Source organism: Pelobates fuscus, chromosome 2 (assembly GCF_036172605.1).
Source record: "Pelobates fuscus isolate aPelFus1 chromosome 2, aPelFus1.pri, whole genome shotgun sequence".
NCBI classification, from domain to species: domain Eukaryota; kingdom Metazoa; phylum Chordata; class Amphibia; order Anura; family Pelobatidae; genus Pelobates; species Pelobates fuscus.
The window spans coordinates 31089221-31104086 of NC_086318.1; the positions used below are offsets into that span (position 1 = coordinate 31089221).

At 47.5% G+C, this 14866-nt stretch overlaps 1 protein-coding gene across 2 annotated transcripts in view; it reads right to left on the bottom strand.

The window, feature by feature from the left end:
* The window catches only part of CD2AP (CD2 associated protein), a 118153-nt gene that overhangs the window by 22324 nt on the left and 80963 nt on the right, over nt 1-14866 (bottom strand). For both annotated transcript variants that reach the window (XM_063442050.1, XM_063442052.1), the window contains one exon: nt 7605-7703. In XM_063442050.1, coding sequence (XP_063298120.1) covers nt 7605-7703 — 99 coding nt within the window. The remainder of the gene's footprint in view (nt 1-7604; nt 7704-14866) is intronic.

Sequence of the window (14866 nt, forward strand, 5' to 3'; positions counted from 1 at the left end):
TGGGAAATGTGTCATGGACCCAGTTTACTATGAAATTGACTATAATCCAGTGTTGGCGGCTGTATTCGTCCAGAAATGAGGGACAATGGTGGAGTGAACATGGTTTCCCTGTTCTGTTGGGAGAGAAAGTATAGCGACATGAACAGGACTGCTCAAGCATGTTTCAAATGTAACTGCGCTATTGTTGACAGGTGAGCCTGGAAGCAGGTGGAACGGATAGTAAATTAATGAGCTCCCTTGTGTAAGGTGCATGGTAAAGTTCAGAGGACCAAGGAGAGATTGTAGATCCATATGGGAAATGGGCATCGATGCAGAGAATGGATTTTCCTTTTCCCTGATATGCTGTACTTATTCTGTGTGGAGGCTGAACTGCGATGAAATCAAGTCTTATGAATTTACAGACATTAAAATTGATGTAGGGGCCAAAGGTTGAGCGAGACAGCCGAGTTCCAAAGGATGTACCTGATACAAAAGACACATCTGCTTTAGGGTATGGCATTCGGTTCCATAATCGTTACACTCATATAGATAATGTATTACTGAGGGACAGTACTGACGTACAAAAGGAGCCTACAGAGAGATTATGCAACGATACCGAATAGTTTGGGCACCTCTCTGTTCCAAACGTAAGATGGGTGGCAAAGTAGAATGCTCAGTTCAGTAAATATTGTGCAAATGCCACTGGTACCGATTCACTGGGAACAAATTGAAAATTATGAATATGGCATTTTCCTAGTCAGGCTGCTTCTGTGGCCCTTTAAATATACCATAAAGTTAAAGGGCCTAATGCTGGGAACTTTAAAGAACAAGTAGCCGATAATAAAATTGAGCAGATATTATTGAGATTCCCATTGATTAGGTTAATATGGTAGGTGCACCCACAAAGGCTCCAGCAAGAAACCAATACTTAATTCGGCCACTAATAGTAATTACGTTCAATGAGTCTTAACTAGTAGATTGGAGGTTAGGACAAATCCTAATACCTGATCAAAGAATAATGACGCCTGTGTGGAAACCTACTGTGAATCCGGTCATTAGAAACTCGACTAGAGTAGGGCAAGTGTGAGTATAGAGGGAGACGACAAAAGGCGAGTACGAACACGGAACAGTCAGATTGTAGTCTGTGTTCCCTAGCTTTGAACTTCTGACAAGTCTCGTAACTACTGACAAGTCTTCCAAAGGACAGGTGAACTTACTGCACAGATAACATTAGACGAGGAAACATGTGCTGGATAGCAATTGGCGGTGTAACGATGAGGTGATGGAAGTAAGGAGTATGACGTAGAGTACTACATAGGAGGGTAAAACGCCCAAAGCAGATTTTAAACGTCACTAGTGTCAATAGTTGTTTATAAGGATGAAAGGATGGGAGCCATCATGGCCTACATCCCTGTCATGCTGTGTTTCCAGCTTGGGTGCCAACACAAGGTAGGGGAGCCTAGAACTAGAAACCGGAGTCTATACAGCAAAGTTATCCGAGCCAAAGAAGGACATGCCTTTCTGTCAGAGCTCAGTGGTGAAAGTGGAATGGTACAAGATCAACAGGAAGAGTTGGGGTATGCTGGGTTACGGCTGGAGTGCATGGACTAGGTGTGTTGAAGGGTTTGGCAGGGAAGCCTGGGTTAATAGTTCTGAGGCGTGCAACATCTACAAGTAGAGTAAATGTGACAGTCATGTAGTTAATAGTATAACAACTGGAGGCTTGCATAGTGCCGAATGGCGAAAAATTAGCTAAATGAGGGAAAGGGGAGGCCCTACTAAGTGCCAAGTGGCTCCGAGAAGCTCTAGCTATGAACTGGCCGAGGGACTGATGCCACCAAAGATGTGGCGGAAATGTTGGCCTCTCGGTGACAAGTAAGAGATTCAAAGGAGTGGCCATGACATGTGAGGCCCTATCTAAAACCTAGAGAGGTAAGAGCAAGGCTCTAGCTATGAGTTGGGCCGATGGACAAATACCTCCACATGAGGATGGGTGTAGGCCTTGCATGACTGAATTACAAATATACAATAATATGGCGCACACACACATACTCTTAACAGCCAGCTGATCTATCCCCAAGTAATAGAAATGTAATTAAAGGGACACTATAGTCATATGAACAACTTCAGCTTAATGAGGTTGTTTAGGTGAGTGCTACAGCTACCCGGAGCCTTTTTCTTGTAAGCACTGTATTTTCTGAGAAAATGCAGTGTTTACATGGGAAGCTTGGAACACATCTTGTTGCAGTCAATCAGACGGCCACCAGAGGGACTTCCGAGTTCAGAGGCCCTAAAAAGGCCTCTCGTCCGATGCATTCTGGGTGAATACATCAGACGGGCTATCAGCACACAAAGCAGTGTGAACGCGCTTTGTGTGCTGATAGCCTGTCAGCACTGCTGTGGGCGTGGCTTCAGCTGACAGCTGAAGCCCGAACCCACAGGGCCGCTATCTGGCCACAATAGTGGTTGAAGGGGGGTGGGGGGAGACCTACTCTCCACCCACCCCCGGCCCCCACCCCTGGGCGGTGGGTGGGGGCCCTAAAATTAAAAATAAGGGGGGGGGGACCTACTGTCCCCCCCCGGCCCCCACCCCTGTGCGGCGGGTGGGGGCCCTAAAATTCAAAATAAGGGGGGGACCTATTGTCTCCCCGGCCCCCACCCCTGTGCGGCGGGTGGGGGCCCTAAAATAAAAAATAAGGGGGGGGACATACTGCCCCACCTCCGGCCCCCAACCCTGTGCGGCTGGTGGGGGCCCTAAAATTATCAATAAGGGGGGACCTATTGTCCCCCCCGGCCCCCACCCCTGAGCGGTGGGTGGGGGCCCTAAAATTATCAATAAGGGGGGGGACCTACTGTCCCCCCCCCGGCCCCCACCCCTGAGAGGCGGGTGGGGGCCCTAAAATTATCAATAAGGGGGGGACCTATTGTCCCCCCCGGCCCCCACCCCTGAGCGGTGGGTGGGGGCCCTAAATACAAAGGGGGGGGACCCTAGTTAACCCTCCCCCCCCAAAAAAAAAAATCATCTCCCTACCTACCCCCCTCACCCTAAAAATAATGAGGGGGGACCCTTTAACTAAAAACCTGTAAAGAAAAAAAATAAGATAAAAACAACTTACCATTCGATGTTTTCTTTCTTCTAAAATCTTCTTTCTTCAGCCCCAAAAAAGGCCAAACAAAAATCCATAATAACCGACGCAATAAAAAAAAAAAACAGAGCGCAAAAAAAATAATCCATCTTCACCCATGGAGGGCTCCGCACAGACTGAGCTCCGCAGGGCGGGGGAAGGCTTATAAAGAATTTTCCCACGCTTGTAAAATGACACAGAGCACTGTGATTGGATGGCTTGAAATCCATCCAATCACAGTGCTCTGTGTCATTTTACAAGCGTGGGAAAATTCCAAAGAACTTTCCCACGCTTGTAAAATGACAAAGAGCACTCTGATTGGCTTAAACCCACCAATCAGAGTGTTCTTAGCCTAATTGCAGGGCGGGGCAAGGCTTTATAAGCCTTCCCCCGCCCTGCGGAGCTCAGTCTGCGCGGAGCCCTCCATGGGTGAAGATGGATTATTTTTTTTGCGCTCAGGTTTTTTTTTTTTTATTGCGTCGGTTATTATGGCTTTTTATTTGGCCTTTTTTGGGGCTGAAGAAAGAAGATTTTAGAAGAAAGAAAACATCGAATGGTAAGTTGTTTTTATCTTTTTTTTTTCTTTACAGGTTTTTAGTTAAAGGGTCCCCCCTCATTATTTTTAGGGTGAGGGGGGTAGGTAGGGAGATAATTTTTTTGGGGGGGGGGAGGGTTAACTAGGGTCCCCCCCTTTGTATTTAGGGCCCCCACCCACCGCTCAGGGGTGGGGGCCGGGGGGGACAATAGGTCCCCCCCTTATTGATAATTTTAGGGCCCCCACCCGCCGCTCAGGGGTGGGGACAGTAGGTCCCCCCCCATTGTGAATTTTAGGGCCCCCACCCGCCGCACAGGGGTGGGGGCCGGGGGGGGGACAGTAGGTCCCCCCCCTATTGTGAATTTTAGGGCCCCCAACCGCCGCTCAGGGGTGGGGGCCGGGGGGGACAGTAGGTCCCCCCCTTATTGATAGTTTTAGAAAGCGAGCTGAGCTGTCAGTCAGACAGCTCAGCTTGCGAACGCGCATTCCGCGCACATGCGCGGTAAAGCGCTCAGGTTCTTCATAGGGCGGCTGTCAATGGCGCTCTATGAAGAACGCGATTGGTGCAGCGCGAAGCCGCGCATGCGCACCACATCGCGATGACGCTTCTCTCAGAGAAGCGTCCTATTGGGCCCCGCGATTTCGTCATTTTGACGAAAAAGGGGGCGCGGCATGGCTGGGAGCTCGGCGCTGGAACGGAGGTAAGTTTTTAATATAAAAACACCTCGAAATTTTTTTTTATTAAATGTTAGTTCATATAAAAGCAAGAAGGAAGGCTGGGGGACCTGTCTTTCTTGCTTTTATATGTTGACTACAGAGTCCCTTTAATTGATATAAAGCATGTTGGAACGTACGTATGTTGTCCAACTAGTGTGTGGTTGATCTTGAGAAAGGAATATCATAGAAGGGAACCTAAAGACACAATGGGAACGTTATTGGAAATATGTCCAGTATGGTGTAAGTGCTTATTGAGGTAAGGGTATAAAGTGCTTGTTGTGGTTAAGAATTAGAACGTTAACAGGATGATGAGTAGGGATTGTGGAAACCTAGATAATAATAGAACGTATGATTGTCAATATGGATATGAAAGAGATATCTAGTAGAGCTGTGTCTAATTAGGAGTTCCCACTGGAAGTACCTGAAGTATGTATGAGAAAGATTGGAACATCTCTAGTTTACTAGCAGGAAGCAAAATATTTAAGATCTAGTAAGTGCCTGTGACTGGAGTTGTGGATTATACAAAGCTTAGGTAAAACTGTGACAGACCGAGGAGGCCTGAATATGATTAAATGTGTAATGAGGGGTTCTTGGCTCTCAGGAATGCAGAGAGAGGAATTAATTGCATGGGCATTACAAGGCTGAGAGGAATAGTGAATCGTAGTATGACAAGGTTGTAGTTGACCCTTGTAAATCTGGAAATGTATGTAAATTCCCAAATGTGTGGCAGACATTGTGTCGTACTGGATTGCCCACAGAGGCCAGTATAATATATGGAGTGAAGGCCTAGTGAGGGCCGCATGTAGAGGTATTGCAGCGGAAGGCCAATATTACCAAATGCAAGTCTCGAGCTGCAGGGTGTATGTAATGATTATGGCATGAACAAATGTAGGTTAATTGTACCAAAGTTGTAGAAATGGACTGTGAATTGCGTGTGGACAGTAGTGATGCTCTAGTATTCGATCTGGTTTTATTTATTTTTATACTGAATTGGTGTGTAGTGGGGTAGCCATTTAAGAATTAGCAGGTGTATGAAATATGATTTGGGTTGGTTAATGGTTGCTGAGCTGTGGAGCAGTTACAATTGACACAGTGATGCAAAATGGCAAACCTGCTCCATATCATAACTTGTATGTAACCAACTTGAACCGTGAGAGGCCACAATGGACTGTTAGAGATGATAATGATGAGACACTTGAGTAACCTGGCACTGATCGTAGTAAGTTGCTCACTACCATATAAAGCATATATTGTGGAAGGCCAAGTAAGGGCCTAATATCAACGTACATGTGTGATGTCCTGCATCTCTCATGGGTACTTAATTTTTGTTATTTTTTTTTTAATTGGTGCATTAAAAGGTTGTGCCTTTTCTTTTCTTTTTTAAATTAATTCTCTACATGTATACAGTTGCCACTTTATTGATAAGTATACATATTGTTTTCACACTGTTTAGCATACCCTTCACTTTCTTTTGATAGTGAAGGCCAAATGAGGGCCCAACATAACTATACCAAGATGCAGAGTGGGCAAATGAGGGTCTAATGAGAAGTTGCAGGTGCATAATGATACAATTAAATGGGGTTTAATGAATGTTGAAAATATTTGAAAAGAATGGTTGCAATTTAGTATGTTATTGGTGAGACCCTAGTGGCGGACCTAGTTTGTGGCATGTCTTGATTTGAAGTGTAAAAAGAACATTAGGATGATGGCTGTGAATATGTCCATATAAACATAGAACAGACATAATTATGACCAACATTATGTTAAAGTACACTTGACCAGACCTGTGCAGAGCCCAGAGAGGGCTTCAACAATGTAAGTAGTGATGGATAGTGAAATAAGATTATTAACAGGCAGCACCATAAATGCTAACCACATGTATAGGCCCAAGTTTGGGTCTGACAAATTTAGACAATCAGTAGCAGCACCTAGCCATATAGTTATTAAACAATGATGGCCCAATGAGCCTGAATACCCTGATAGCAGATATATAGAATACATACAGGTACTGAAGCTGGAAGAGGCCTGGTGAACATAAGTAACAAATGCTGATCTGCCCAAAGCTGACAAGCATAACCAAGGCTGTATGGGCCGACAATAATAATCTTCAAATATAAAAAACTAAATATATGGCATAGCATTAATTTCACATTAAAATGCAGGGTGACTAAATTAATTGCACAGGATGAAATAAGACATGGCCAAATGAGGGCCGAATACAGTAAGCAGAATGCATGAACCTAATTGAGGTATCACTATGATGCCATGTATGATTAAAATGGGCCAAATACGCGTTAGTAGTGAAAATCGCCATATCAGAATGAGGGCAGAATACGGACTGAACTGCGAATGTTAGTAAAAGGCTGAACATGGGGCAAATACATGTTTAATGTCAGGGACCGCGTGGCCCAACGCGGGCTGAATGAACAAACTTACGGTTTTGTTGTAATAAACACGCAAACAGTAACAGGAAAAGCCACGGCTGGACTGGACGCGGTAGTGCCCCATGAGCTTCAAAGGAGCCGGCTAAAATTAATACTTGCATGGGCCGCACAAGGCCAAGACCAGCTTGTTTTGAGCTTAGGCAGTTTGCGTTCATGACCTTTGAACCGGAAGTAGATGGTTCTGTACTGAACCAGGCAGTTTCAGCCCATAGGAAGGAGAGGTCTGTGTATTTATAGGCCGGGTAATTCCTCCCACAATTACAGGCTTCGCCCAACGGCTCAGAGAGAGAGAGTGAGTGAGAGTGAGTGTGTGTATTTTTTTTATTTATTTTTTATGTTACAAATTCAAATTGTACTGTTGTGCATCACCTACTGCACCTAACAATAAGTCTGTTGCTGGCATAGCATTTTTGAAAAACCTTGTCTCCCAAAATGTGCCGAATATTCAAATGAAAAGAAACAAGCATTATGTTTCAGACTTCATCCCGCATTCATTTTAGCACACATATCAACAGCACACAGTCCAGAGGAGCACGGAGCTCACGGCACGGCACATAGTCCATGACACAGCACAGAATGCCAGAGGAGCGCAGAGTTTACGGCACAGCACAGATTATTAAAGAGCAAATTAAATAGCTTGGAGGACAATGATTTAAGAACAAGACAAAACTGCCTGGAAAGCTCCAAAAGTGGAAAGAACACTATACAGGGTGCCAGATAAGGGGCAGGCAAAGGATCAGAATTTCTAATTATAACAAACTTTACATGTATCAAAAAAAAAATTAAAAAAAATATGCAACTCACTTCTCTTTCAGACTCTAGGATTATAACAGCAAAGTTGTCTGGAAAGACCCCTTCTTTGCCATTTAGCTCTCCCTTCCACCAGCCTGGGTCACCGGTATCCTAAAAGAAAAAAAAAGGTATTGGTTCACTTTAATCCTTCTACTTGATTTCTTGCTTCAAGTTACATCCCATCTCCAAAAGATACAAACATAATAATGTGAAATGGAGCTTACATGAAGGAAACCCATGCTGAACACATGTTTATTTTAGTGTCACAACAAGCGCTGCTGAAGCCCTGGTTTAAGTATACATTTTATTTTATTTATAAAATATTTCACCAGGATGAATACATTAAGATTTCACACGTTTTCAGTTATGTCCTGGGCCGACAAACACTGCATTTTTACAATAGGATACAATATTACAAAAAATGCAATATACAATCAAAATATATATATATATATATATACACACACACACACACACACACACACACACAAATGTAATACATAACAGGTAATATATTCAACCATGACAGGTGCATTCTGTGCTGAGGTATGTTGCTATAGATCTCTTAATCTTTTAGATTTTAGATTGAATCAAGATTTGACTGTGTCCCTGAGGTTATTCCATAATTGCGGTGCTCTGTAGGAAAATGAGAGTCGAGCCACTTTATTTTTGTATTGCGGTATGCTAGATATCGTGGTGGTACTGGATCGGAGGTTATAGGAGGTGGGAACAGCTGGGGAGAGCATTCTACTCAGGTAGGGTGGGAGCCTCCCAGAAAAGCTCTTATGCACAAGGCTGGAAAGATGAAGAGTGTGTCGGGATTCCAGCGACAGCCAGTTTAGCTCGTTTAACATGTCACAGTGGTGGGTAAAGTAATTTCATTATAGTACAAAGTGCCAGAATGAATTATATAACGTATTAAGTTTATTAAGGTGGGTTTGCGATGCAGGTGCATACACTACATCCCCATAATCAATGACCGGCATTAGCATTTGTTGCACTGTTTCCTTACTGTAGGGCTTAGGCAGGACTTGTTTCTGTACAGGGTAAGGTTTTGAAGAGATTATTTCAATGTGAAGGCCAAAGGATAGATTGGGGTCTAGTAACATACCTAGACATTTGCAAGAACAGACGGCGGTCAGTGTGCCATTTGAATTTGTTTTGATACATAGTTGTTGATTTTGTACTTTACGTAATTTAGGTACAGTTCCAAAGATCATTGTAAAGTTTTTGTCAGTTTTTAGGAAAAGTTTGTTAATCGCTATCCACTTTTCTACCTCTGCGAATTGGTTTTGGAGCACAGCCTCAAGCTGCGGTAGCTTGGGTTTACTAGCGTACATTACAGTGTCGTCCGCATACATGTGTACAGTTGAGGATTTGCAGACGTTAGGCAGATCATTCAGAAATAATGTGAATAGCAGGGGGCAGAGTATGGAGCCTTAGAGAACACCACACGTGACTGCAAGAGGGAGGCGCTATCAGAAATGGCCACATATTACAATCGGTCTGAAACAATCGAAACCAGCTTAGCGAACGATCACCAATGCCTGAGTTTTTAAGTTTTTGCAAAAGAAAGCCATGGTCTACTGTGTCAAAGGCCGTGTCAAAGGCCTTGGCAAAATCAAGAAAAATAGTTTCAGTTAAGTCTCCTTGTTCCATGCCAAGTTGGATGTCATTGCAAACTTTTAAAAACGGCAGTCAAAGTTGAGTGGTTTATAAATAAATTATATTTATAGGAAAAGTAAGCGGGGGCGTGGCTTGGACGTCGACCGGGATGGCAGCATAAGCACTGAGCTCCGCTCCACCGGCTCTCCAAAAGCCCTAAACTAAAGCCAAATTTTAGCACTCATGGGACGAAACCGTAGGGGTGACCCCTCTGGGACCCCCAGACACTCACAATCCAGCCAATCTCACGGTCCGATTGATGATTTCCTGCAAACGCCGGCCGATATGCACGATGAGGCCGAAGGCCCCAACATGGCGGCACAACCCTCAGGGCGAGACGGCACCCCTGCACCTACAATGGAAGGCATCGGAGAAGAACTCCGAACAATATCAGCAGCAATGGCCACGATGGCCACGAAAGCAGACCTCCTGGTCCTGACCACCACGATCCAGGACGCAATGCGGGCGGAACTGGCCGGTCTCCGGACGGAGGTGACGGCACAGGGCACCCGACTACAAGCCCTGGAACACTCCCACGAGGCCCAAACACACAGAATTACGGCAACCGACACTGCCTTAGCGAGACAGGGCGATCTCCTGCTCCAAATGAGGAGATCAGTCGAAGACCTCGACAACCGCGGCCGTAGATGCAATATTAGGGTCCGCGGTATGCCCGAGGCAGAAGGCGAAGAAGACATTGAAAGCACCCTAACAGCGTTATTCCGCCTCATCCTACCTGGTGACACCCTGCCACCGCTCAGATATGAAAGAGCACATAGGGCCCTGCGCCCTCGATCTATCGAGGAAGTCCCCAGAGACATAATTTGCATCCACTCATTCGCCACGAAAGACTGGGGGGGGGGAGGCGGGCCTAGAGAAGTGAATCACCGCAACAACCACGAAGCAGGTGTTAGCCCACACCGCTACCACTACCTTTTCACAATAACCCCCACTCACTGTACTACGAACATTATGCCACGTATACCCCCCGAGACCAACGTGAGGATGTGGCCCGCCCCCCCACATACTATATTCGGGCACCCGGTGGACCCTCCCACCCTCGAGGACACTCTACATGGGGGGTGGGACGGGTGGGGAACGAGCTGCTATAACCTACTTAAGCTCCACTACACCTAATGTTTCGGGCTGACGGGACGCATGGGGCGGGGCGGGGGGGATAGGGGGGACAGAACGTATCATTTACAATCAAATTGGGAAACTAGATAGAAATGAACGGTGGCCGACACGGCCAATGGAGGATGCTGAGGGCCTTATATATGTCAAATGTTATTACTGTTAATTGATTCATTTTCATTTGTATATGTTGCTGGATTGGACACCTTCAGGTACATCCACATCTCCCATGATCAACAACATACGGGCTAGGAACCGGCTGGAGCGGGTACTGTTGACCCCTATCTGTTTACACATTTAAATACGCTTCACTATTTTCCGTTTCGACCCCAGTCATTGCTCTACATAATCACTTGCGCACATATCTCGGCGGAGCCACAGGCACACTCACCTATCGATCTGGTTATCGGGGTGACGCCTGGTCACTCGCGCCGAGGCGTAAGTGTCACTCCTTCTCGAAGGAGACTCTAGGATAGAATTAACATGTATCCACCGGGGATACTTCCCCACAGGGGGGCTCCCTTCGCCCACCCCTATTTTAATTTCCCAACCCACACTACTTACCTTACACCTACACTAACTCCCACGCACGAAAGAACTGAACATCGACACCACAGGGGAAAAGTCGGGGACGCGACGGACGATTAACGAGACCACTTGACACTCACACGACCTCCTACATAAACTCCGACCGGACACACGGACACCCATAGGACAGCGCTACACACATACCCTCGCTGGGCTGCGCCGTCGGCTGGGAGTCTTGTGCCGCCTGGGTGGACCCCCTGAGGTCGGAAACATCTAGCAACGGACGAGACCATGGCATACCAAAGCTCCCCAATGACAGTCATGACGCTCAACTGCAGAGGCCTGAACATGCCGGAACGGCGCTCCCATCTACTGAGGACGTTGAGGCGAAAACATATCTCGATCGCTATGCTCCAAGAAACCCACTTTCGAGACGACGCGGCGCCCAAGCTCCGCAACGCCTACTATCCGATCAGCTACTGTAATAATCACCCGCTGGCTCGACGGGCAGGGGTAGCGATACTCATAGCTGCCGACCTGGGGTTTCAAGAACTGGACAGGTTGACGGACGACCAGGGCCGTTTCCTTTTCCTCAAAGGACTGATAGCTGATAGAATATTCACATTCGCATCTATCTATGCTCCCAATTCGAAGCAAGCACGATTTCTACGGACAACACTGCGTAAACTGCACGACTTCTCGGAGGGTGCCCTGATCGTAGGAGGTGATTTCAATGCCCCCCTGGACCCACTTACAGACTCCTCTACGGGACACAGCAGCCTACCTCAGACCCACATTAGATCCATACGGAAGTCAATGGGAGAACTGTCCTTGGTCGACTGTTGGAGAACGTTACACCCCACTAGCAGAGACTACACGCACTACTCGATAATACATAACCGCTACTCCCGGATTGACTACATTCTCATTAAACAGGAAGGCCTATCGCGATTGAGAAAGGCATCCATTGAACCGGCAACATGGTCTGACCACGGCTCGGTCCAGATAGAATTGGAATCCCCGTTATTCAAGCCGGCGATCCGGTCCTGGCGCCTAAATGAATCCCTACTCCAGGACCTAGCGGTGCGAACTGAGATCTCTAGGACCTTAGAACAATACTTTGAGGAAAACGGGACCGACGGAACATCCCCGGTGTCCGTATGGGAAGCACATAAGAGTGTCCTACGTGGCACCCTTATCGGTATCGCAACCCGCAAACTAAAGGAAACCACACAGGCGATGTCCGCCCTATACGGCACCATCTCACGACTCGAGCTCCAACACAAACGCTCCCAACTAGTCGAAACATATGCCGAACTGACAGAAGCCCGACGCAACCTGACAACTCTCCTCACACAACGACACTTGCGTTCGATTCAAAGATCGAAAAACTTCTTCTATACACACGCGAACAAAGGGGGAAGATTCTTAGCACGGCTACTACGAGGAGAATCAACACGCACACAGGTACGCAAGATTCGCCTGGCCTCGGGAACCACATCACAATTCCCCGAGGACATAGCGCGGGAGTTTCGGGAATACTATGCCTCGCTATATAACCTACACCGACCCCAGGACCCACCACACCGACGAGACCTGGAACAACGAGAACGGCAATACCTACAGGACAACATCCAAACGAGAATCAACCCAGATGCGGCACTCATACTGGATGAGCTAATTACAACCGACGACCTAGCCGCGGCGCTTAAAGGTACGAAGACGGGGAAGGCCCCGGGCCCGGACGGATTCTCTACGGGTTACTACAAACACTTCGCCCCACTATTACTACCGTGGCTAACTAAAGCTATTAACAAAGTGGCGGAGGGAGCACAGTTTGGCATGGAATCCCTAATGGCTACTATTACAGTGATACTTAAGCCTGGGAAGGACCCAGAACAATGCAGTAGCTATCGCCCCATTTCCTTGCTGAACGTAGATACAAAGCTCCTTACGAAGGTCCTAGCCACTAGACTCCAAAGAGTCCTACCGAACCTTGTCCATGTAGACCAGACGGGATTTATCCCAGGCCGTGAGGCACGGGACAGTACACTACGCCTGTTTTCCATACAACATCACGCACGGAAATACCAGAAACCTCTCCTACTATTATCAACAGATGCGGAAAAGGCATTTGACCGAGTGGACTGGTCATATATGTTCCGAACTCTCCGGCATATGGGCGTTGGACAGCGGACTATGGCTTGGATCTCGGCCCTATACAGCTCCCCAAGGGCGTCAGTACGGGTCAATGGAGCGCTAACCACTAACTTTAGCATCGCGAATGGTACCAGACAGGGTTGCCCCTTGTCGCCTCTCCTGTTCGCCCTGTCCCTGGAGCCACTCCTACAAGCGATCCGAAAACGCCTGGATATACATGGATACTCATGGCAAGGCACGGAACATAAAGTAGCCGCATATGCGGATGATCTCCTATTCTTTGTCTCCCAACCACGGATCACACTGCCCTGCATACTCTCCGAAATAGACAAATTCGGCCAGATCTCGGGATTCAAATTGAACCTAGCAAAATGCGAGGCACTCAACATTACAACCCAGCCGGCGGATTACGAGGCCCTGGGCCCTCTATTCCCCTTCCGCTGGTGTACAAAGGCGATGAAATACCTAGGGATCTGGATCCCCTCGGACCCACAAGACATCTATGAACTTAACTTCACATCGCTCCTAGAGAAGATCGAACTGGACCTGAAGCGGTGGGCGCACTCGCACATTACATGGCACGGCCGCGTAGCGGTCCTCAAAATGAACGTGCTCCCGAGGGTCCTCTACCTGTTCCAAACCACACCCATAGCCTTGCCATCAACATTCTTCTCGAGACTCAAATCGGCGGTCATCCACTACATATGGAGAGGGGAAAGATCCAGGCTGCGCCATGACCTACTGTGCCTACCCAGACACAGGGGGGGCTTGGCGTTGCCGGACTTTAAAAAATATCACCAGGCGGCAACGCTACAGCGTATCCTCGAATGGCACGAGACTACCACAGACAAACAATGGGTGGACCTGGACAGGGAGGGCAACCCAGCAAAGCTGAAGGCGTCGGTATGGCAGAGACGGGCGACGAGGGGCAGCAGGAGACAGGCCGAGGGCCCGGTGGCACACACACTACTCTCATGGGAGAGCCTCAGGGAGACACCCGGGATATCCCCGACCCCGAGCCCCCTGATGCCGATTGCCTATAACCCCAACATGGGGGGGGATTGCCCACGGAAGCCTGGAAATTTCTGGGGGACGAGGACTACATCCCGATACGGAAGGTCACCCAGGACGGCGCCCTAAAACCACTGAACACACTGCTAGAAGGCCGCCAACGATCCCTGATGTCCACTCTCCGATATATCCAATTGAAACACTTCTTAGCATCTTTACCTCACAAAGACAAACTACAGAGGGAACTGACACGGTATGAGAATCTCTGCACTCGAGGTACACCGCTTGAAAGGACCATCTCGAATCTCTACCAATACCTGCTGACCGAGCCCACAACAGGTACCAATGCCTTCCAACGACGATGGGAATGGGCCATGAACAAGACCTTCACCCAGACACAATGGGAGACAGCTCTAATATGGCAACATAAGAGCTCCTCTAGCTCTCGCTATCAGGAAGTAAATTACAAGCTGATATCAATGTGGTATAGAACACCAGTACTACTACATAGGATCTTCCCTACCACACCACCAACGTGCTGGAGGTGCCTGGAAGAAAACGGGACCCTACTGCACATCTGGTGGGACTGTAGACTCATCGCACCGTTCTGGGAACAAATTGAATCAGATATTCACCTGATCCTCGGAGAGGACACCGAATGGTCGGCGGAACTGGCCCTACTGCACATATCCACTCACTCAATAGCTGCCTACAAGAGGTCGGTCCTACGCCATCTTCTGAATGCGGCCAAGTCGCTTATCCCGATACACTGGAGG